The sequence below is a fragment of the Indicator indicator genome, chromosome 1 (assembly GCF_027791375.1).
Source record: "Indicator indicator isolate 239-I01 chromosome 1, UM_Iind_1.1, whole genome shotgun sequence".
Classification (NCBI taxonomy): Eukaryota; Metazoa; Chordata; class Aves; order Piciformes; family Indicatoridae; genus Indicator; species Indicator indicator.
Window position 1 is genome coordinate 67758328 of NC_072010.1, and position 25368 is coordinate 67783695.

Sequence of the window (25368 nt, forward strand, 5' to 3'; positions counted from 1 at the left end):
TGGAGAAGGACCTGGAAGTCCTGGTGAATAACAAGTTATCCATGAGTCAGCAATGTGCCCTTGTGGCCAAGAAGGCCAATAGGATCCTGGGGTGAGTTAAGAAGAGTGTGTCCAGCAGATCAAGAGATGTTCTCCTCCCCCTCTACTCTGCTCTAGTGAGACTCCACCTAGAATATTGCATCCAGTTTTGGGCTCCTCAGTTCAGCAGGGACAGGAATCTACTTGAAAAAGTCCAATGGAGGGCTACGAGGATGATTAAAGGACTAGAGCCGGTGCCTTACGAGGAAAGGTTGAGAGACTTGGGGTTTTTTAGTCCCAGGCGAGAGGAGAAGACTGAGAGGGGATCTAATAAATGTATATAAATATATGAGGGCTGGGTGTCAAGAAGGAAGGGACAGCCTCCTCTCACTTGTGCCCTGGGATAGGACATGGGGCAATGGATGTAAACTACAGCACAGGAAGTTCCACCTCAACATGAGGAAGAATTTCTTTACTGTAAGGGTCACAGAGCACTGGAACAGGATTCCCAGAGAGGTTGTGGAGTCTCCTTTTCTGGAGACTTTCAAGACCCATCTGGATGTGTTCCTGTGTGACCTGCAGTAGATTCTATGCTCTTGCTCTGGCAGAGGGGGTTTGGACTCAAAGATCTCCAGAGGTCCCTTCCAACCTCTAACATCCTGTAATCCTGTGATCCTCTACACTTGGAGAATGACACAGCTGGCTCTGGTGTCATGCAAGACAAACAGCTGGCCCTGTAGAGAGCACAGTCAGGCTGCTGCCCATGCGCTTCAAGTCTCCTCCACTAAGAAGATCCATAAAGTATTCTGCTCCTTTGCTCTCCTTTTTCCCATCTTCATGGCTAGAAGCCTGACTCAACATGTTTCTGCATAAAAATAGGGTTGAACACTGAGTGTGGTGCCAAGTAAGGTGTCTTATGCAGGCAGCGTGGTGGAGTCACAGATTGCATAGTCCATCTTAGGGCAGGGCAACTATTAAGTGTCTTGCCTACCCCTGAAGGCTTGAGGAATTGGTATTGTGTATGTAGATGCCATTATGGAAAATCCCGACTGCAAACAAGGCGAATTTGAGGTGCATGAAGGGAATAATACTCCTCTAATACTCTCCAGCTTTCATGCAGTACTGATCAGCTTTTTAATGGCAAAATTACTCTGGTATAAAACTGTTACTATCCAAGTGATTATTACACAGATAAATTTGCTGCTAGATTGTGTTTTAAATGGTGATATTTTTATTCCCTTTTCTCTACATGGCTACAAGCAGTGGAATCAACAGGCATATCAGAGGAAATTAAAGTCCAGAGGCAAGGTGTGGCCTTATAATCAAAGCACAGGGTTAGGAGTTAGGAAATTTCAATTCTCGAGGCTTCCTGAATAAAGTCACTTTGCCTCTCTGGACCACAGGAGGATGTTCTTAATCACACTGAATAGCATCTTACTGCATCTTTCAAGACTCTCAGCACATCTGACTGACTTTAGTCCTCATAATGAGGATGGATTAGGTCCCATGAACTCTGTGGGTTTCTGACTGAGGTCATGGTTTCTTTGGTGTAAACAAGCTGCATTTCTCTACTATAATTAAATGATCGAATCTAGTAATTTAACTCAAGAACACTTGTTTTCTCAGACTTCTCACATGGGAGATGAGCGTGAGAAAGAGAATCACTCAGAACTGCGTGACAGCAGTAGTACCCAGTGGGGAGGTTGGGTTGTGGAGAAAAATTTCTCCTCAGGTTGAGTGTATTTTATTGGCAAAAGAACGTTTTCACACGTGAGGAAGGTGCCTATTATTCTGGGCAAATATGAAATTGCTGTTTGCAACAGGCCACAAGGACTTTCGATGGAAGCTGTAGTGGAAATGTAAACCATTTAATAGTAACTTTAATAGCAATCTTGCTATCCCAAACAGAGAGAAATTCATAGCCTATTAATTTTAGGGGGAAAAAAATCCTACAATTTCTCGTTTACAGTAGCAAAGAGATGTATGCATACATGGAAAGGACATTTTGGATGCAGCCAACGGTGCTTTCAAAATACCAGGTGCTGAAGAAGACAGCGTGACACACCCAGGCAGGTGGCCACTCAAGTGCCACCACGGCAGGAGGAAACAGGTGACCAAGACCGTCAACACTGAGGCACCGTGAAAGGCCAGGCCAGAAACATGGAGAAGGTGCGGGTACCCTCCCTTCCTCTCAAACACGCTCTGTGGGAAGTGGATACCCTCCAGGCAGCCGCTTGCCAAGAGCCCATCGCCTGAAGCAAGAATATAGAACCCCCCTGCCGCACCTCGCCACCCAGGCCCGCCGCCGCCCCCGTTGCCCCTCGGCGGCAGCGCCCCACGCATGCGCCACGCGGCGGCACCACCACCGCTCCGGCCGCCGTTGGCCGCCAATTGCATCCACCGCGGGGGAAAGGAAGGGGAGGGGGAGCTGTTGCGCCTGCGCGAGTGGTTCCCGGGCTCCCCGGGTACGGGGAGCTGAGCCGAGCCGAGCGCTGGGTGGCGGCGCGCGGCAGCGAGCCCGGTGGCGTGGCCGGTCGTGCAGGCGCCTGGCGCTGCGTGCCTCTGGGCATGGTGAGCAAGGGGCCGCTGCTGCGCCTGTTGACTGCCATCAACCGGAGGAGGATGAAGCTGCTTATGGGACTCGCCTTCGTCGCCTATGTCGCCTGTGAGTGAGCAGGCGGTGGGTCTGGCCCAGTCATTCATTTGCCCACTGGCCGGGCGCTCCTGGGTTTCCATGCTCTCTGTCGCCGGCCGTGGGGATCGGGGGAGGAGGAGGTGGCGGCTTCTCCTTGCGCGCCCCGTTGCACTGTCCTGTTACGAGGCGCCGCAGCGCGGCTGTTCCGGCGGCGAAGGGGGTGTCCCCACGGCCGCTCTGTCGCTGGGCAGCGGGGCTAAGGGCTTCCTCCCTTTCCCGCCTCCCCGCGCTGCCGAAACTTTCCCACGTCCGGCGGGTAGCCGGCTAGGCCGTGGCGGGGCATGCTCGCAGAGCCGCCGGGCGGGTTGTCCCAGGGGTCCCCGTTAGGCAGCCTTCCCCTAATCTGTCCCGAGGGTTTGAGCGGGCAGAACCCCACTGTGTCCCCTCGGCTGCCCTGTGGGGAGACGCTGGCGCTGCGGGAGGTTTCTTCTGGGGGCTGTCGGCCGCGCTTCCCCTTGGTAACCCGCGGGAAGGGGCACTCGGTGGCTTGCCGGCGACATGCGGCAAGCAGCCGGCCTTCAAGCCGAAGCCCGGGCGTGAGGTGGGGTGGGCATGCTGCCGAGGTGCCTGGGCAGAGGGGGAGCGGTGTGAGCGAGACGTGGCTCCAGGATATTTCCGCAGCCGTTTCTCAGACCGCTCTTTGTCCGCCTTAATCGTAACCTGGTAGCTGTGTGAGGTGAGCCTGCTAGGAAGTTTTACAGGGCAGGCCTCATGTTTGCTTTTTGTAAAATCCTCCGATGTCTTCTGGGGACTAAAGAAGTGTTTGTTAGCTTATCACGTAGCTGGAGTCTTAAGAGCCTGAAGAGAAGCATAAAGGTACTTGGGAGAATCTTAGTATAGCTGCTGACAGTGATGATTATGACTTCAATTATCAGACATGAGTCAGATAGTCCTGGATTTTATAATGTGGTCCTCTCGGCTCTCTTTCCTTTCTTTTCCAGATTTTTTCTGTTTAATTTTTCATATTCAGTTTACTTTATATTAGGTTATCTTGCTTTTAGACTTTGGTAGATTTAATGTGCACGGAACACCATAAGGAAGGGTCTTTGAAGTCTTGTCAGCTTACCTAGGGACAAGCGTTTTGATGCTTCAAAATACACATGGGTGAATTAGCTCGTGGGATGGGTGTGTGCATTAGATTTAGGATCCTCCCTTTCTGTTTGGAGAGGCACAACTGAAGTAACCTGGCTGAAGAGGTGGTGTTTCCTACCACAGAGACAAAACATAGCAATTCTCTTTAATACCTTATGTTGCTGTGTTTGCAGGATCCCATTGCTTAGATACTGCTGTTATTGTTGAGGTTGTGTGACTCTTGTGACAGTTCATCCAAGTGGCTTTAGGCCCCATGCCCACTGAAGCTAGGGCAGTGTAATGTCTGTTCTTATTTTGAAAGGGTTTGATGTTTTGTCAAAAATTGTACTTTATTTGGAGAATGAAATTAATAGGCTACTGTGAAAGTGATGGGATTGAGTGACAAATTGATACGGTCTTTGGGACCTGGCTACTGATTGGATTCTATAAACAGTTGGTGTTTGCTTTCTAGCTTTACTCACAAAATTAGCCTTAAGGAAGCTTAAAAAGGGGATATGTTGGTATCTGATTGGAGATGGTTGGGTTTTGCAAATCTTAACATGTCAGGTTGCTGTATTTTCAATTGACTAGTGCTCAAAAGTAGTAGAGTCATTAGTTAAAACTCATGTGTCTTCAATATAGCATGCTAACAGATGCCACTGTTCTCATAGATTCTAGAGAGACTATGTTTTTGTTTTCTATGGAAGTAATTATGATCCCATTCCCCTATCCTAAAAGTGTGCTCCTTAAAATATTACTGAATCATCACTGTGCTCTGGTTGCAGTCAGATAATGCCAGACTAAAATAGCACAGAATCTGAGAAAACTGAGCTGCTGGTGTAGGTGTTGGCACTTCTTACATTCCTTGTTTCTCAAGTACTCTCCAAATGACTAAGTGTTTTCAGGCTCTGCACCTCCTTTCCATGAATTTCCATTCAGAGTTAGTACATGGGTAATCAGATTTGGAGCATATTATGTTACAGAGAATGAAATCCTTGGCAAGGACATTATTTTTTAATGACCTAGGAGATAGGACTTTTTGATAGTGCCATTTTGTCGGTTTGTGTGTGAAACTGAGAAGCTCTCAACTATCTTGTTCTTGAGCCATTGAATGGCTTTCTTGGTAGTTTCATAGCACATGGTGTTGGATGGCAAGGCTGGCTTATGTAGCCCTAATCCACATTTTCCATTTCCCCAGTATCCACCATGTACAAGGACTTAAATTTCTCTGCTGTGCACCTGGTAAAGTATCTAGTCTGGACTAAGATTATTTTTTCAGATTGCAACCATTTGACAATGTGGATATTCAGCCAGCTCTTTTGGCCCAACTGAGGAGGTGGTGCAGTGATGAAATGGGCAGCTGGGAGTACTGTTGGCAGTGTTGCCATCCCATGTTTTTTACAGGTCTAAAGTTAGTGTCTTGCTTAAGGAGTCTTGTTGACATTGGTTGAAGTACCACCATGACATGAGGTGTGCAGTCAGGTTTATGCTAAAGATACCTAGAACTCTTTTCATGGACTTAGAGTAAGGAGGATACTTATTTACGTCTGGGTTTGAAATCAAGTAGTACTTGATGTCTTATTTTTGTAAACCTAATTTTTGGTTTTTTTAACATTGTTCACTTGAAACTTGCATAGTTTGTGTATATAAAAGTAGAATCCAAAAGTAGCATTTCTGTGCAACAGGCAATTGAAAGCTGTTGTAGCTTAAGCAATTGCTCCTTGGCGAAACTGAAGTGATCAGAGTTTGAGTAACAGTTGTTTGCCTTATCTGCAAAGTCTAGGTGAAAAGGGTAATTTTCTTGGTCAAGTGATGATAGTGGAGGTAGTGGAGCTAGTGAGCTGTCTGAATCGCTGTCGTCTGGTAGAATGCTAGTCAGTCGTTGGGGGTTTTTTCCCCAATATTTTTCAGAATTATCTTAACTCATTTGCTGTGCCATCTCCTTATGTGAGCATTGCATGGCTGTGCTCTGCTGTATATAATGGGAAGGCTTGCCCAAATGTTGAATTTTCATTGCCCTTTTAAAGGGATAAAGTCTTCTGCTATAGCTTTTCTCTGATTTAACCCCTAGCAAGATAACTGCAGTGGTAGCACTAACCAGAGGGGGGAGTAGGGGGTGTGTGTGGAGGTGGACTGTAACAAATTCTTTGAGTCTCAGGCTGCGCTTGCATCATCTTGAAGCTGTTGAGAAACCACAGCTTAAAAATATGAGGTGATTATAAACACAAGTGGATTTAATTGATTTTTATTGTTCATAATGAAAAAATGTAGACAGATGATAAAACAGTAATATATTAAGTAGATATTGTAAGAAACAAAATTGAAAACATCCAGTGTCATCATTATATGAGTAACTTCTGCGGGAGCTGAGAGTTAGTTGTTGCTTTTTTAAAAAGGCCACCTGTTAGTGGGTTGGTATGTCAAAACATGAGACACCTTAAACTTGTTCCCTTCAAAGTTTTACATGTTTATTCAGCTTTACATGGGCATGCTGAGATGCTTTAGTAAGGCCATTGTAGAATTTGGACCTTAATTAAATTTTTGGAAATAATACTGTAAAACCTTGTAGCCAGCATTTAAAGGTCAGAGCTCATCAATTTGCATGGTTTGCTTTAATCTTGGTGCCACTGGAAATAATCTGCGGATGTCTTGGTATAACAAGGGAGTTGCACATTATTAATGAAAATAAAGTAAGAGCTCTGCTTATGGTAAAGAAGTTCTCTTTCTCATTTGTAGATCAAATAGTTCTCAGGAAGTATGTCAGTACCATTATTCCTTTTCCAAGGGGAAAAAAAAGAATGCATATTAGAGTTCTGTCATAAGATCAAATATTAAGAATTTGTTACCTTCATAAGGTACAGCAGTTACTAAAACTAACTTAAAAGCACAAGGTAAAAACATCCTGCAGTGTAGTGGCTTGACTTCTCCCAGCATTGTTAGTTTCCATGGTTGTTATCCTTTTTTTTTTTTTTTTTACAAGGTTAGCCATTTGTTTTTGTCAGATTTCCATGAACCATGAAGAATGTATAATGTGCTCTTCTCAGAATATCAAGGTGTGAGTAAGATTTCAATTTGAATCTTACTAGCCCCTTGCATGTTGCCTGTCTTGCATGTGTTCAAAATGGAGGTTAAATGCTACTGCATGTTTTGTTCTGATAAGCTTTTACTTTCACTTTTGGTAATAGTAACGTAGCTGCGATTTGGTCCTGTCCTAATTCTCAAGGCTAGTTGAAAGTTATTCAGTATCGCTGTGCAGAATACCAGGAATCTTCCTTCCACAGCTGTTCTAACTAGACAGAACTGACTGGCCTTGAAAGGGTTAGAAATGGTCTGATGTGACATCAAGCTCTTGTTTTTTATGTCAGCATGCCATGGATTATCTACCCCAAAACACAAACCAAAACCATTTGCTTCCTGGCTTCATGTCTTGCAGAGCTGCCTTTCATCTGTGGGTTTATGCAAATAAGTTTGCTGTCTTCAGCAGCTTCCAGTTCCCTGCTCATCAGGCTTCCACTAGCTATAATCATACAGTTTATGAAAATTTGTTCTTCCTTACATTGAGTGTGTCAGGAACTCTGCTTTGCTAGCCATGATATTTTAAACCAGGTTTTTGCATTCTGGAAAAAATTAATCCTTATGGTTCCCAGCTTATCTCCATTTAATGTTAGTCTTCAGTATTTATCTTTAGTATTTTATCTCCATTTAGTGTTTGTCTTTTCTGTGGCATGTGCAGGAGGTGGTGTTGCCATCATTCAACTCAAGAACAAACACTCTTGGAGCTTTCACCTTTTTTCCCATTGTGTTTTGGCAAAGAGGAAAGATTTCATTATTGTTTGTTGCTTGTTTCTTTTCTGTAAGGTTGTTTGGCCAAAAGAGAGGTTACTTGAAACTGCTGGTTTTCAGTTTCTAGTTCTTGGACCCTAGAAAGGGAGAGATGGGCGTTACTTTACCAACTTACTCGGAGGGAGTTGTAAAAAAAGTAACTGGGAAAAGTGAGTCTGTTTTGTTTACAGTACTGACTATTGGAGCATGCTGTGAGTCTGCCGAAAACAATCTTAGCAGTCAACAAACTTAAAATGCTGACAGTAATTGATTTGAATCATGAGCCGTCATTTTACTGCTATCCTAATTTAAGTTATGTTACCTTAGGTGGTGTGGCAGTTTAGGCTGGGTGCCCCCTGCCACTGCTGCATGAGATACACCTCTGGTGTCCCAGGTACCCACCCACAGGGGTGGACACAGGAAACGGCGTATTTCTACCCATAAATCCTGCGCCCTATAAGGCCATCTGCAGAGTCATCCTCTTCCTCTTTCTTCCCTCTCTGCTCCCCTGGGAGATGTCCTCTCTTATCGGGTAACGGTGGGGGAGTATCTCTCTAGGCCTCTTAGGCCTGTCTAGGCCTAATGCCAGGAGGAGAATGGAGGGGGGGGCAGTCTCAGACCTGGCCAGCCTGAGACTTGCCTAGCAGTGGGAGGGGAAAGAAAGAGCCCTGGGGAGTTTGGGTTTACCCTCAGGTGGGAAGAAGGGAAGGATTGGGAAGCCTTTGGGAATTCTGTGAGGGGTTCTGTACGCTTTGGGATACTCTTTGTCACTATGCTTTGTAGTTTGTAGTTCTCTGTAGCTTCACCAATTGCTTTTCCATTTAAACTTTCCATCACTCTCCAATCCGTTTGTGTGAGTATCATTCTTTTGTCCCTTTCGGGGCAAGAGACAATCTGTCTGGCCCCAAACCAGCACAGGTGGCTGCTCATGGTCCTGGGAGTTGAGGTGCATGCCAGTGTAACATTGTTATCTTGAGAGTGGAACATTCTCTGCTTCTTTGATTTTTTTGAAAAATGTCCCACAGTTCTGCTAGCTACATCTGAGAAACAGAAGGTCAAGGACTAAAAGAGAGCTCCTCTTTTTTTTTATTTTTATTTTACGTTAATATTTTTAAAAGGCATTTGAGAACTCAGGGCTACCATCTAAATGGGGTAAAGCATGATTTGTGTAAAACTGCATATAATATATTATGAATATGACACATTTCTCTTTCCTCCCCTTTAAAAAGGGAGATGTGTGACCCTGACAGGAGCACTCACAGGTCTGTTGGCTTAGAATGTTTCTATTGGTTTCTTTAACCTGCCATGTGGCTTTAAAACAAGGGAAGAAAATGCTTTTTGTAACAGGTTTTGTTGTGTAGGTCAAATCTATCTGGAGGTAGATGCTGTTTCATAGTATTTCACCGTCTGCTGCTGCTGAAGAACAGTTGTTTGTCTATTATTAGGTGAAAAGGGAACATAGGGATGTTAGCAATTTAGATTGCTTAGCTTTCACATTGCCAAAATAATTTTGATCCAATTAAAAACGTGCTGCTCTGCTTGGGTATAGGTGAAAATCCTGTATCACTTGGAAGTTCAAAACTTTTGTAGGCCGTCAATGTATTGGCAAGCCACTTCATTGTTTCAAGCAGATAATTTAAAGCTAGAAAAGTACTATGATGTCCAGACATGCTTAAGTATATGTGGTGATGAAAACTGAAGATCCTGTTTGGTATTTCTTAACTGTGGTGAGTTATGCATTCTGGTTTTTGTGGTAAATACTGGATTTTTTTTTTTCTGTTTGTCCTAACGCACAATTGGAGAACGTTACCTTAGTTGTGGCAAAATACAAACAATGGATGAGTAGTGGTAAAGAATTGTATACTGAAGATATGAGATAGGGAGGAGTAGAAACACTGAATAGAACTGGAAAAAAGTGACTTAACAGAAGAGTCAGAAAGAATTTACCATCTGGGAAACAAAGAGCAGAATTGAGTCATGAAGTGACATTGCTAACTGAAATGTTAGAGTAAGAATTCATGGTTAGCTCCCCATCCACTATGAAACATCATTAACTCTTGTAAGGAAAGAAAATTTGCATAATGTTATATCTCGCAGCTGTAGGAGTGTATCATTTTGCCAAAGTTTTATTCATTCTTGAGAGAAGGCACAAAATATTGTCTTGGTGGCTGTGTTGCCTTTGTTTTACAAGGTGATCGCTATCTGAGAGACTTAGCATAGAATGGTGATGCTATCCAGGTTGAAGAGAACATCCTTTCCTTCACAAAACCCTGTATCCATGTGACTAGGGAACTTTCCATGTAGTAAAATTCTGCTGTCTTGGAGTTGGGGCGAGAACTTTATTGCAGAGCAGGGCATCAATTCAGGGAATAAAACAGGAAAAACTACTTGCTGTACAGAAATCTGTATAGACATACCAGAGGAATATTGCTGTGTGTTCCCCAAAGTCATAATCATAAACATTACCAAGGAAGGTGATATTCTGTAATAGGAAGTTATGAATAGTAGTTTTGTCATCTTCGCTAATATTGCAACATGACCTGGAATGCTTAGAGGGATGGGACATCCACAACTTACCTTGGCAACCTGTTCCAGCATCTCACCACCCTAATCACAAAAGTTGTTCCTTGTATGTAATTTAAACATACCCTCTTTCAGGTTCACAGCGTCTCTCCTCCTATTACTGAAGGCCCTAGTAAAAAGTCTGTCCCCATCTCTCTCATGGGCCTCATTTAAGTACTGAAAAGCTGCAATAAAGCCTTCCCAGAGCCTTCTCTTCTCCAAGCTGGTCAATCCCAACTCTCTCAGCCTTTCTTCACAAGAGAGGTGTTCCAGCTCTGTAATCATTTTTATGGCCTTCCTCTGAACCCGCTCTAAACAGGTCTATGTCTTTCTTGTACTGGGGATGCTGGAGCTGGGCACAGTACTCCAGGTCAAGTCTCACCACAGTAGAGGAACAGAATCACCACCCTTCACCTGTTGGCCATGCTTCTTTTGATGGAGCCCAGTATATGGTTGGCTTTCTGGGCTGCAAGTACATACTCTTTGTTCATGTCCATCTTTTTATCCATCAGTACAGGTTACTTTCTGCACAGGGTTACTTTCAGTGCATTCATCCCCCAGTCTGTACTGGTAACTGGTGATTGCCCTGACTGAGGTGCAGGAGCTTGAGCTTGACTGTGTTGAACTTTATGGCTGTTCGTATTTGCCTACTCCTTCAGCTTGTAAGGGTCCTTCTGAATGTCATCCCTTCCTTCAGTGGCACTGCTCAGCTTGATGCCATCTGCAGATTTGCCAAGAATGCACTCAGTCTTACTGTGTCATTAATAAAGGTACCGAACAGTACTGGTTACAATCCAGACCCCTGAGGGACACCGCTTGTTAGTAATCTTGCTTTGGACATTGAGCAGTTGACCACAACTCTTTGGTTGCAGCCACCCAACCAATTCCTTATCCATTGAGTAGTTGATCAAATCCATCTCTCTCCGATTTGGCAACAAGAATGCTGTGTGGGAAATGATAGTTTCCTAAAATGAAGAACAGTTTTCCTAACAGTGTTATGTGTGTAACAGATCTTAAAGACAATTAAGTTAACACTCTGATGCATCTATAAGAATAAGCATTTTATGACTCTCCTTTGCCTACTTTAACATTTTGTTAAATTTTTCCTCTGGAGACAAAAAACTTACTTCTACTAGGAAACTGAGGTTGCTGAGTGACTCTGGAGAGTCATATTTAAGGGGAAAAAAAATAACCTCTTTTGAATAACATTGCATCTGTCTGAAACAGAAGGTTTTGCAGAAGCAATTAAATTTGGACATTCAAAGCTTAGAATTTTGCCTAGAAATCCAGTTTACGACTGTCTATCAGTTCATATTGTTCCCACATGCTGTTTCTGTTGATAGAGAGATCCATTTGAAACAGACATAATCCTGTACTCTTTATTCTGAGGTCCAGAGTCTTAAGGAGAGCCATGCAGTGAAAAATTCCTGTGTATTGAGCTAAATCTATTTAGACAAAAGTTTGTTTAAAAGTTTCTTTAACTGAGCATCTTGAAAATGTGACCAACAAAGGCATTTGGGAAGAAAATGATTTTAGAAGAAATTGCATCAGTTTTTGGTACAGTTGAATCTCTGGGCATCATGGTCTGACTTTTAAAACATCTCTTTTAAAATGTATGTGATGCTGAAACTGATATTGTCACTGATAATTCCAATTTAAGGGTATATATTACCACAAGTGCCTTGTGATAGTTTATGACTTGATTTGAATGCTGGTTAAAGAGCCCCAAGGAAGGGTCATCTTGGGGTAAAGGCACAGGCTTTCTTTGAGACTCTCTTTTTTTCCACCATCAGATTGTGACAGTATTATTTTTATGATTTCCCAGCCTGTTGTGGTTTGGTTAAGGCACATACCATTCTCAGAGAACTAATCTGTGTTTTATAGATTTACTATACAGCAAGTAGTATTGCAGCTAACAGGCTCCAAGGGATGTTCAGGTGAAAACATCCTTTTCCTGCTATGAAATGCAGCTGGTCAGAGCTAAGTCTGACTGTGGATACTCAACAGTAAATTGCTTGGGACTTCTGTTGTGCTTTTTCCACTGTGACTTGACAGATTTTGTGGTTTGGTTTTAGTTGTTTGATTTTTGGTTTTACTTCATGCAGGCAGGGTTGGTGTGCATCCAAAAGATGGGTCTTGGAATTTGCCTTTGCTGAAAGCAGCCCAGTTGTTGTACTGTTCTGCATCCATCATAATTTCTGAAAGGGTTTTGTCTAGAAAAACTAAACAAACCTTCAGTAGAAAGACCACCATTCTTTACTTGTCTGTGATTGATTGGCTTTTGTTTAAAATAGTTTTAAGAAGTCTTGGAAATCTACAACAATTTTTCTGTAAGGCTGTGCTTGCCAAATAGTTACAGCTTGATCTCTCAGAGGCTGGAGGGGGAAAACCCAAACAACAAACCAAACAAAAAAGAGCATTGGGATTTTCTGAAAACCATGAGTGATTAATGCTTAGTTGGTAAAATGTAAATACCTCTTTAATAGCAATACTGTGATTAAGTCTTTAAGAAACAAATATCTTTTAGAAAAGTACAGCTTGTTATTGCTTCATTTAAGGCATGTCATTCTTGTCTGGAAGTTGTCACTTAAAAGTGAAAAGTCTGTGGGAGTGATTAATGCCTCTGAGGTACTTTTAATTGCAAGTACCATGAAGATTAATCTTTGCAAAAATGCTACAATAAAAATTATTTTTCTTATTATTTTATGGAAGGGATGCAGTGGGGAAAAACTTGCCAGAAGAGATAGTCAAAACAGGGCTAGACCTTTCTCATACAGGCCATTAACCCAGGTTTTTGTGGGTTTCAGAACAATCCAGATGTTCTGATCTCTTACTACTTTATTCAGTCATTGGGGGAGGTTTACAAATAGTCTTTGAGTGAAAAAGCAGAACCTCTGTTTCTTCTCTCTTGTAGGTGAGCATCTTAATTGTTTGGTTACAAGTCGTGCTTCTGTCTACATAGTCCAATTCATGAATTCTTCCCTTGCGCAGAGTTTCAGTAGATGACAGGAAGATTCTCTGTCCATGAATGCTTTCTAGTTTGGCAAATAGGAAGTTCTTCATAGAGTGTGTACTGTATGTGGCTGTTGATGGGTGAGGGTGTTGAATCTCTAAGGTTTGAGAGTTAGTATGGGACTGTTATCCTGGATGAATACCTCTTGTCTTAAAAGATTTGGCTTTAAAGTCAGTTGTTTTCATTGTTTCTTTAAAGGCTGGCTTTTGCAGTGAGATGTTCTGTTATATCAGTGTTTGCTGAAATCAGAACCATTAAGAATTCGATGCTTTGAAAACTGTTTTTATACATGGTGCTTGATTCGTGACCTTGCTGGTAAGGAAGCGTTTTGTTTTTTGTTTTTTGTTTTTTTTTTTTTTAACTGTCTGCAGCTTTTGGTGCCTGGACATGCTAGGTCCGTCAAAGTTTTGTATGGTGCCTGTGAGGGTTGTTGTCTTGGATTTAGGCTTGTAATTCTGCACCATTCAGCTTGTTTTGGCCCTACTTGTCTGATGTATTTCCATCATTCTTGCCTGAATGCCAGGCTGGCCTTGGCATAGCTTTTAGGGCAAGGAAGCAATAAGTCAGGGAAATACTCTGTAAGCCATACTTGTACTGTTGATTCTGCAACTGTTTAAGCCCATTATATAAAAAATTGTGGGGTACTTTGATGAACTATGTGAATGTGCAGTAGCCAAAGAGATCCTCCTTAGAATTGTGCATTCATAATGCTTTCTGAGGGTGTGGTCGTTTTAGGCTCTGCCTTGAATGTTTTCCAAAGCCCTTGAACAGACAGTAGTAGAATGTAAATAAATTACTACTGGATGTAAAAAGAAAAATAATGATAAGCTCTAAATAATCCCATTGGACAGATCTCTGCAATAAAACTTAGATCTGTAAACTAACTTGCTCTCTTTTTGCTTCCTCTGCTCTGGTTGGTGCTTCTGGTTTTTGCTGACCTTGACTGCATTGCTTTGTTGTGGCTAAGTACTAACAAGCAACTCTCTGCTCCTCTCTGTCCTTTACCATGTGTACAGGGGAGTAGGGAAGGGAACAGGGAAGGGGAAGCTATTAGTAGTCCCTTGGTTCTGGCCAGAGGGGTTCTTCTGTTGTTTATAAATTGTACATATATATAAATACTGCGTATTTTGTACATATTCATTGCATTTCATTTTAGATTGTAGTTTTGCTTGGACATACATCTTTATTTGTTTCCAGCTGAGCTGGTCTGGCAATTTTATGTTGGGGGGGCAATTTTCAACCCACCACAGAGGGAAGTACTTCAAGTGAGTTTCTGCTGCATGTGAAAGAGACTTCAGGGCTCCTCAAATCCTTGCATATGGTATTTTGTACGTGGTTCGTTTTGCAGCTTCATTCTTTCGTGCAATGGTACAAAAATAGATTTCCTCGAAGATCGTTTGCTTTTACAGATCTAGGATATCAAGCGTAGTGTTTCTGGAAGTACATGAATGTCTTTGAGTTCCCTTTCCTTGCTGTGGACACTGAGCACACAGAATTAACATGTTTTCTTTAGAAAATCTGTTTCTTGTAGGCACTATAGCTGCACCATCTTTGCAAAAAAACTGGCAGGGTGGTATTTGTGGTGCAGCTGGCAACTCATTTTTTCTTCAATTTGTGCTTCACCAACTAAGCCCAGATGTTTCCTGCCACATGTTAGACAATGCTTCATTATTTGCATGGATTTCTGTAGCCCAGAAAAATAACTATTCTGAGTGTTGCTGAGTAATGTGTGACTTGATAGTTCTGTGCTTGCAGTTCTAGATTGTCATCATTCACTGAAAAAAAATAAAAATCCATTAGTTTTATCATAAATAATTCTAAAATTCTGGCCAGAGGGTAAATAACTTGGATTTAACTTAGTGTTCAGTACTGTATCCCTTTTTCCCAGGGAGAATTCACTTTACCTCATATTAACGTAAAATCCCCAGGGTTTCTTAAATTCACTTGGATTTTGTTGATCCTCTATTCTAATATGAAGCTTCCTTAACCTTTTCCTCAGAAATGACAAAGGTTTTATGATGCCACCACAGATATCCTAGTGTCTTGCAATTCATTTGATTCTGTTACAGATTTGAGTTACTCTTTGAATTGCTCAGCAGCACTAAGTTGTTACAAGCAATTTAGTCGCTTTGCCATCCCTTAAGGGGTGGAATGGTGACTGCATTACTGCATCCTCACTTGTCTTCCCTGCTGTCCTTTCCTGGGTGTCTCATTTCTTGTTTTGCTGAGGAGGTGCCTGTGACTGTAGCATCATTTTTAGTGTTCCTGTAACACTTGGTTGTCTGCTTGAGAGTCAGTAAGTACTAATCATGAAAATGTATGTGCAAAGCCTGAAACTAGGCAAATTACTTCATTATCTGCTACATGAGTCCTGAAGTGCAGCTTGCAAAAACTGAGGACACTTCAGAAGCTTTTTGTATGTATACACTGCATATACACTACTCCTTCTTATGACCTAGTGCAATTCAGGTTTTTAGGTTGAGGTTTATCTCCTAAAGAGCAGTTGGAGCTTGATTTTTCTGGAGGTATTTGGGGTAGATTTCCTGCATTGCATTTTGTTGCAGAGTTGCTTACATAACTGTCTGTATTAACCTTTTTTGTCTTGACAATCTGAAGTTGTCCACTCTCTATAGTTTAGCTTGGTATCATGTTAAACTACTTTCTGTGTCCTAGTAGAAAGTTAAAAGGAAAATGAATGTTTATCTTCCATATAACTATTTTCCATACAAAGGGTGTAATAAATGAATTTTGTTTGCTTAGTGAGGCATTTGGTTACATTGCTTAGGTACAATATTTACATATTTAGAGAGAGAGAGAACATGTGTGCACAAGCACTTGCTACCTTTAACACAGAACTCCTGTGGCATCTCTTGGGCTAGCTCAGCTATCACCTGTAGCGGCTGGTGTTTTGAGTCTTAGCAGTCTGCGATTTCTAGTTTTTGTAGGGTCCACAGGATTTTTTTTTTCTTGCTGTTTGGTTTTTTGTGTTGGTTTTTTTTTTTCAGTATCCCAGATAAACAAACCCTGGGCTATGGTTTGTTTAATCTGTGTGCAGTGCCAAATTATAGTTCAGAGAATTCTTGCACATTTTGTTTCTGTAATACAGTGTGGGGATAATGATCAGATAAGTGTATCTGCTCATTTACTAGTTGGGTAATTCCAGGTGTGCATTGGAATAGTCTAGTCCTTTTATTGAATTACTCTATTTTCTTTCTTTTTGTTACAGTCTCATGTGATTTCATCAGAATTCCTCCCATACTCTTAAAATGTCTTTTAGTCACTTGGGATGTGTGTGTGTATATATCATGTATGTAACATATGTAGGTAATTTCTGATTAACATAATACTGTTTTAAATTGCTTCTGATGATAATAGGAAAAATGACCTCATGTACTGCTACATGGCACTGTAATGTTCTCTCTCTTCTTATTTTCCAGCCGTATGGGGAAACTTTGTCAATATGAGGTAAGGTGTATATATACAGTTTTTGTATTGAATATCCTTATCTGAAATAATGTTACTTTTCCCATCTGAGAAAACAGAACAGCAGCTCACACTATTGTTTGGATGATTGTTATGCTGCTCTGATACCATTTTTTTGCATTCAAGGTGTTCAGGCTCAAAAAAGGCTTGTATGTCTGCTGCAAATCTTACCTAGGATCTTACTCACACTTTAGCATCTGCTTTCTTTACGCAAATTCATCCTCTGATTTTGAATTCTTCAGCCAAATTGGTTGGCATAGCTGAGCACATTGTCTTCAATTCTGCTTTTCTGCGATGCAGGTCTGACCATATCTCAATGACAATAAATGCTTAAACATTGAAGAGCTGCAGATCATGCTTTCTATAACTATATTTCTGTGCATATTATTGGAAATGTTGTTTGAGGGTTTTTTCCTTGTCTACAATTAATTGGGAGAGAATCCAATGGTTTAAACTACCAAAAAGCAAAACATCCTGAAGCTGTCTCCCAGAATTTTTAGGAAGCAAAACATGCAGATTACCACAGTGTTTATACTCACTTATGAGCATTTGCCTTCTGGCAAAATTCATGAGGGAGGCACAACTGAAAAAAACAAGAGAACATGGGGACAGTCTGTTAACTACAACAAAGTCTTTATGTATAGAGGACAAAATATTTCACCACATTGTTTTGCTAGTAGAGAGTTTTGGTGTTCTGTTGCCATTCTTAGCAGCACAGAGTAAAGCAAATTTACAGCAAAGTAGGAAAACTAATGAATTTTCTTTGGGCTCTGGTTATGCCAGGGCAGCTTACCCAAGATCTGATGCTGTCCCAAGCAGTGCTCTTCCCTTGGAGTTTCCCATCCTTGCTGCAAAGTGTTCAGCTGTGAGGCGAACAGCTGCTGAACTGCCGAAGCTTACAGATGGGACCTATCATTTGGATTACCATGTTACTGTGACCAGCAAACATGGCAGTTTAACAGCTGTTACATGAGCAGCTGAATATGTCCAGAGGAAGGACAAGAACCTGAGATGATTTTAAGAGCAGGTGGGCCTGGGATCCAGCATGCTCATTCCCTGATAAACTGTCTTTATAAATTCTGCTGTTAGCTGCATCTGACTTTTTGAGTTTTCTGTTACAGACCTATCAAGGGGGAAGACTTTATTTCTGAAGGTCTGGTATTGGTCCTCAGTCAATAAGATTGTCTTTGTTTGAAGGAAGAGCTTATTGAAAACTGAACTGCAGGGTACCAGTCCTTAAGTTCAAGGATTTAGGAATAAACAGTAGTATGAAGCATTATTGAGGGAACACTTTATACTCATTTCCAAATTTTCCTTGCTCATTTAGCAGAGAGGAAGGGCTATGTGTTGTGCAGATTGTACATGCAAGTTTTTGTAGAATTCTGTTATTTGAGAAAACATTTGAAAAAAATGACAAGAATTGATTAATATTGCTTCTTTTTAGTAAATTCATACTGTACTAACTGAAGGGCTTTCATTTGCCACTACTACAATAAACTACAATTTGTTTTGAAGAGTGTAGGAGTTTATCCCACTTTATACTGATAGGAAAAAAGTGATCTGTATGATTTTTGCCTCATTTCTAGGATGAAGATAACTTTTTCGTAAGAGTTTTACAGAGGGATATGAAGGGAATCATTGCTCTAATAGCATGTGTATATTTGCTTAACAAAGGATGTTCTGTTTCTCTAGGTGTAATGACTTCAGATCCCAAGTAAAAGGAGCTCTCTTCTATTTGAAAGAACTTCATTTTATGTTGGATACCAATGAATTCTCTAGTATGCGAAATCTTATTACTGTAAGATAAATAATTACCCTTTTTGGAAGATTTAATTGGAAAAAAAATTACAAAAAATATGCAAACAAAGAAAATGGTATTGACTAGATCCAAGAGGTGAAATTTAAAAATATATGGTCTATGCTTGTGGAAGTTTACTCAAAGAATAAACACAACTAATTTAAATAGTTTAGACAATTAGATACTGAATAAAATTATACAGATTTGTGCAAGGCACCAGTTTCTTAGAACTCTGTTTTCACAAGTTACTTTGACATGCTTCATCCTTGGTTTCATTTTCAATGAGTAGCATTCATGTGAAGTGATTGTTGCCCATCAGATCGTCACTTAAGACAAGTTTTAATGTAGGGTCATTTCCCTTATGTTTGGAAAAGTTCAAAGCCAAATGCATTTATCCTTTCCTTCTTTTGCTGGATGTAACAGTCATGGCATTAAGGGAAAATGTTTTCTTAGCATACTGGTGGCATACAGTAAACAGAGACCCTCTGTAACGGTTTAGCACAAGGACTAACCTGCCTGCTCTCCCAACACAAAAGTGAGGGAAAGAGTAACACACAAAACTCAGGGCTGAGATAAAGAGATAGGAGTTTAATATCATGAGTATAATGCATAATTACCTTAGCTAATAATGTAATTAATAATGCAATGTAGATCTAATAACCTAGTAATACAATAGCTTAGCCTATTTGCAGAAGCAGCACAGCAAAATACAGGAAAAACCCAGCATAAAACAGAAGATCAAAACCAGCAGCTACCTGATTCCCACTCTTTCCACCCCCATGTCTGCAGAAAAAGAAACCATACCCCAGAAGTAGCAACTGGAACAGGAAACCTCCCATGTTGCAATCTGAACTTCAAGCCCCATAATACTTTGCTCCAGTTAGCACTTTCATTTTTTGAAGCTGGCATGACTGCAGCATGGTGTGAATAACAGCAGCAGGTTCAACTCAATCCATGGCACCCTCAGAGACATCTTAGGCATTTCCATAGTAAAGCTACACTTAGCAGCGTTTCTGCTGACTGTACATAAGTGCAGTGATTATGGACACTTTTCTATAGTGAAATTAAATGTCACCTTTATTGTTACAATTTCATGTGGGCTGCGTGCAGCTTCTGCCAAACTTGGTAATAAGACTAGCTGATTTCAATGAGAATCGAACTGTCTGCTTTCATCTGATCCAAGTATGTCTTTGAAATAATACTGACATGGGGTATGTTGAATGTAACTTTTTAACAGGAAAAGTGTGATGCAGGTGTAGCGGAGCAATTGCTGCTTATGTATGGATTATGTATTTTCTTTTTTTTTGCCAACAGGTCTCTTCAAGAAAATGGAGATCAGAAGGTGGAAAGTAAAATAGAAGAGGTTAGTTTGCCAACACTTGTAGTCTTTTTTTTTTTTAAGACTTGGTTTCACCCATTTTGTATTGAAAGAGCGTGTTTAATTCTAGCTCACTATTCTCCATTCTCTAAAACTATTCAAAGCATTGGATTTGTCTGTACATCTTTCTGAACTGTTCTGCACTACAGTGGAGTTTCTAACAGATTTGTGACTCTCTCTTCTCCCCCCTTCTAAAGTTTCCTTGAATATAATAGCTCTGTTGTCCCATTTGCAGCAAAGACTTAGAGTCCACCTGAGAACTGTTACTGTATGAAGGATATACACAAATTTTTCCTCTGACCCTTACAAAATGTTAAGTGTCTATAGGTTTCATTAGAAATTTGAAACATCCCCCAAATGCCATTTTTTGTTTAAAAAAACAAAAAGGCAAACCAAAAAAACCCCTAAAGAACAAAGATAGTGATGTTTGTGGTTGGTGTGGTGTGTAGGACCAATACATTAAGCGCAAATCCTGGCAATTTCTGGAGTAGATGCTGGTATTGAAGACACTGGTGAATCTGAACTCTGAATTTCTGTTTCAAGCTCAATTTGCTGTGAAATACTAAGAATGTGTGCAATAGATCTTTCTCCAGTTGTTTCTGGACTTTAATAGATACAGAAGTCTTTGAGGTCAATACTCGCTACCCTTTGTGTGGATGTATGTCACCATACTAGAATAGTCTAGTCTGCCTAGTGTCTTGTATTCCAAAAGGTCAATATAGCAATCATTCCTCTAGACACAGCGAGAAGCCCACTGAAATTGCTTAAAATGGAAAGATTGTCTTCTTAGTTTGTCTTCTGCATTTCTATTTTTCTTCTTTTCCTTCCTTTAAAACCAAAATCTGATAAACCTTGCAATGAGCATTCTGAAATAATTGTTTGTTTGAATAGTCAAATGCTTGAAATTCAATGAGTAGATCAGAGTTACTTGTAAGATCTGAGAAGCTGAGCATTCCTGGATCTTGTTTTTAAAGCTTTAGTTGTACAGTATCTTATACCTTCAGAATAAGCATAACTGTTTCAAGAGCTATTTGCTGTTCCACAAAGGTAGATATTTAGTGAATATAAATGACAGTACTGTATTTCCTGTTAATGTGGATCTGCAGCTTATTTCAGTTCATTAAGTTCCTGAATTACCTAGCCTTAACTAGCAGTATTTGTGTAAAATAAATTAATGCTGGTTGCTGAAACATTGCTCTATAGTACTGTTTAAGGTGATAACCTTCTGACAGATTTTGACTTACGTATGGCCCTAGACGGTAACTTTTGTGGCAAAATTTTAATAAACTTGAAAACAAGAGGCCAGAGATCTGTTGCAATTTGACAGCACTGTTAGAAATTTGCGTCCTGTGATAAAGAATATGAAACTGATGCCAACATAAGTGAATCTCTATATCTAAGCAGTGAAAATGCAGACAGAAGTCCTGGTAGGTGAACCATTTTCTAACAAATGCCCTTTTCATAGTTTTTCAAAAGCCTAGATACAGCTTTGAATCATGACATAAAACATATCTTAGATTTTTAAATACGATGTTTCTTTAAATTCACATACCATGTTTTGCAGAAATTACAGCCTTTGCACTGTAGGTAATGCCTTCACTTCTGTGTAGTCTTACACAGAATCTTCTGTGAATGTGCTGTCAAATAGTGGAAGTTTTACTGACTGTCTCGCTGTGCTTTTGCTCAATGTAGATTGCCTCTGACAACCTCAGACAAGTCTGTTCCGCCTTCACTTTGCCAAAGAGGAATTGTAATATCCGATAATCTTATCAACAAGGCTGTGATATTCATAGTCTTGCTGTATTTTGTTTTCAGTGGTAAACTAAGGGTTTTCACACTGTACCAGGGGATTTGATTTTTGGTATGAAAGGTTAAAAGATATTTTAATGTAAAGGATGCTTTGAGTTGCACATTTCTTGGAGTGTCTTCAGTGAAACTCTTCATAGGAGACTTTACTATGATTTTTTGCTCTAAAATCACTCTTCATTTGCATGTTTTGTGATGTGAATCTTGTTTGATTCTTCAAAGATTAAATGCTATTCCTTTATTTTAGGTTATTGCACCTCTAAGGGAGAAAATCAAAGATCTGGAAAAAAGGTATGTCTTTTCTTAAATTTGAGAAGCAGTTAAAAAAGAACAGTTTCTGTTCAGTAATGGTCAATGCTGTAGTTGCAGTCTTGAGAATAGTGTATACCCTCAAAACATTCGCATTTTTATTATATCGAAGTGAGGATGGGGTGCTGAATTCTGCAATACATTAATGCTTAAGGTATTCAGATTGATTGATTCCCCTAAAGTAAATTGAGAGCACTGGATTTTTCTAAAGTCCAAATCCCGTGAAGGAATTTGTTGGTTTGAGTCCAGCTGGTGAATGCATTACTACGGTGTAGTAAGTCCAGCACAAATGTGTGCTAAAATATTTGTTTCAGCAGCAAGAGACTGAAAACATTTTCCCTCACACACTTGTGGTCTGGTACTGTGGTTCAACTAATATAGTGTGATTTGCTTGTGAATTTTCTTCTGTGCATGTGCTTTGGATGAGCTTGACTGACTTGCTTCCCTCAAGATTTGTAAGGGAATGTGTTAGCTTGGTTTAAACTGGATGATGCAATTGAGGGAAAGCAAACAAGGTTTTTTATATTCTCTAGTTTGGCAAACACCTTAAATTGACATAGTTGTTAAACCAAAAAAAACTGTGCCTGATGTATTTCTCCTTCCCTGTGTTTGTGTCCATCCTGGACATCATATTCTCACTCCGGTGCTATCAGAACCACTTGAGTGCTGATAGTAAGCTGAATGGGGAACACAAACATTTCAGTCTCTTTGCAAGTAACTCCCTCACTCTCCAGCCTGGTTGTGTTTTGACCAGATCACCCCTCCCATCTCAGTGTTCTCATGGACAGATGCTTTTCATCACAAAATACATAGTGATGGGAATTGTCAGCTCTGACAAGGACACTGCTGCTTTCGACAGCAGTACTGTTTCACAGGTGGCACTGTTGATGTCCCAAACAAGAAGCTAGCTGACAATGCTGCATAACAGAGAGCCAAGTCTGGACTTAACCAAGCAGTCCCAGTAGACTGCATGGTTACATATGTCATACTGGTGCTAGTGTGCCATTTGTCTGGAGCGGGGGCAGAATCCCATTGCTCTTGGCCACAGGTATGCTTGATACCTGCAGTGGTGTTTTGGTATTTCGAGTTTTGTCATACCAGTGAACACTTCCTCCCACTTCACTTGTGCTGTAAAAAAACTTAATAAAAACAAAACCATGCCAAAAAGATAAAAGGAAGAAAAAAAATTGTCAGTTCTGGTTTTGTTTTGGTTTGGTTTTGCCAATTGATTTGAAGGATTCATTGACCTGCCACATGCAATTTATTTTAGTAAAGATACTGATCTGATTGCTCATCTCTTAATATAAATGTGAACTTCATGGATTGAACTAGGTGAGGTACTTGCTACATGAAATAAACTGTCACCTATTGCAGTTAAATGTGATAGTTCCATACCAATTATTATGGTCAAATTATAGAGTAAAGTTTTTATGTTCAGAGGACAATTTTGATGTCCTGCCTCTATTCAGTTGACTTAATTGTTATTGATAGCCCAGTGTATCTTCAATTTCAGTTGTTGGCAATTCATGTATTTCCTTCTCCCATTCACAGAGGACCTCTGTGGGAGACTAGACTATCCAGATTGGCTCTTTTTAAATGAAAATGATTTGTTGGGTGGAACTGTTAAGTTGAAACTTCTTCCAGGAGCCATTGAAATGGATTTTTCTTTTTGAGTAGTATTTGCAGTGTATTGATGAGTCTTGTCTCAAAAGTCTGGCAATGGGAAAGAATTTTTTTTTTTTTAGCCTCTGTATGAGCCAGTGTAGGTTTATGGGCTTGTATGGTCTATATGGAAATACTGGCTTTTGTTGTTGGTTTTTTAAATAGCATAGCCATTTACCTCTGGTTCAAATTCATGTGAGTTGTTGCAATTAATAATAAAGTAACAGTAAATAACTACTCACTGTCAGATGCCTGAAGGCTGATCCTTCTTGCAAAGCTTACTGTCCAGTGTTAGTGTTTCATTTACCTCATAAGCTGATAAAACCTGAAAGCAAGCCATTGTCATGCTTTTGGGAAGCAGGAAAGACAAGAATTCCTTAACGCTCATGACATGAGGTTGTTTAACGGAAGCTAAAATTGGAAAGCTATTTATAATTTGCACAGCAAAAGCATTGCCATGTAGCCATCAAAGCAAGCGTTAAGTCAGGATAAACCCAATGTTGATGCCAAAAGTGTAGTTTGCCAGATGTTGCCAGAAACTCGTTCAACTGGACCAGTTCAAGACTTCTGCCCACTGCCTCTAAGCTAGTACTTGTGTAATGAAAGGTGCTAAAATGGTTGGGAGGTCCCTTGGCAGCAGGACGACTCCATGCTGGATTTGTGTGACCTTAAAATGGTGGAAACTAACGTCTACCTTGCATTGATTTATTTGGCACATAACATAAAAATATTCCATAAATCTCTTGTTGGTTGGTTGATTTGCCTTTTGCTCTCAGGCAGGCTGTGCTTACATGTCTGTGTTATTCTTAGGCACTGCTGTTTCCCATTGCTTTGTCTTAAATCAGATAAATAGGGCTACCATTAGTGACCCATGCATTGATACAGGGCAAATGTAGGTAGATTCTTATTTCAGTATACTTTTATGGATATCACTGGAAGATTCTGCTGCTATATTTCCTCTGTCCAGGAAATTGAAAGCAATTTCCACTCTCTTGAAAAGCAGATGAAAGCACAGACACATCACTGCTTTATGTCTGAAGAATTCCTGTTGAGCCAGTACTGCAGGTTAGAAGCAGAGGAGGTGCTTCAAGATCAGAGGTGTAGGGTCAGTTCAGTCAGAATCTATTTATGAGTAGATGAAAATGTAATCTTGGCATGAACTCCTGGCATGTATACCTCCTGCATGCAGTTGGATCCAGTTGCATCTCTGACAGGTGGATTTACTGAAGGAGAGGAGTAACCATAGTTTGGTTTCTGTCCAGTGTTACACTGGTATTTAGTTAAGAAAGACCTGAGCTATGAAAATAGTGCCAAGCCTACAGTGCCAATTACTGAAATCAATAAAATAAAATGCACACCTTTGTTCACACCTTTCTTTGGAGGAGTTTGTTGCTGTATGCAGAATGCATACCAGTGGGGGGAGAATGAAGTATGTAATTCAATGTCCATGAAAGTCACCTAAGGTTCTAAGAATCAAGAGCTTGAGAGAGCACTGAGGATTTGTATGTTACATAATCAAAATGAAAACATTCCAAAATTAGGTTCCTATAAAGAAGAAAGTACAAAAAAAAATAGAAAGTGGCCTCCAGAAGAATTAAACTTCAAGAAACTTTATAATATGAAGTTTTAATTCTTCTTAAACTTCACATTGAAACTTTAAGGAGAAGTGCTTGGAGTTAATACAGTAAGTCAGCGATTTGCTTTTGCTACAGAACTTTTAAGAAGGTTATTTTATTGAAAAAGAATGGGGG

At 40.4% G+C, this 25368-nt stretch overlaps 1 protein-coding gene across 6 annotated transcripts in view; it reads left to right on the plus strand.

Annotated features, from left to right (window-relative positions):
* The first annotated feature begins 2586 nt into the window (after positions 1-2586).
* Positions 2587-25368, plus strand: part of UXS1 (UDP-glucuronate decarboxylase 1) — a 63220-nt gene continuing 40438 nt past the window's right edge. For 3 of the 6 annotated variants that reach the window (XM_054381293.1, XM_054381309.1, XM_054381328.1), the window contains exons 1-4: positions 2587-2683; positions 16619-16646; positions 19762-19825; positions 21894-21937. In XM_054381293.1, the coding sequence (XP_054237268.1) occupies positions 2587-2683; positions 16619-16646; positions 19762-19825; positions 21894-21937 (233 nt within the window). The remainder of the gene's footprint in view (positions 2684-16618; positions 16647-19761; positions 19826-21893; positions 21938-25368) is intronic. The other 3 variants (XM_054381301.1, XM_054381319.1, XM_054381335.1) reach the window with 1 other exon arrangement.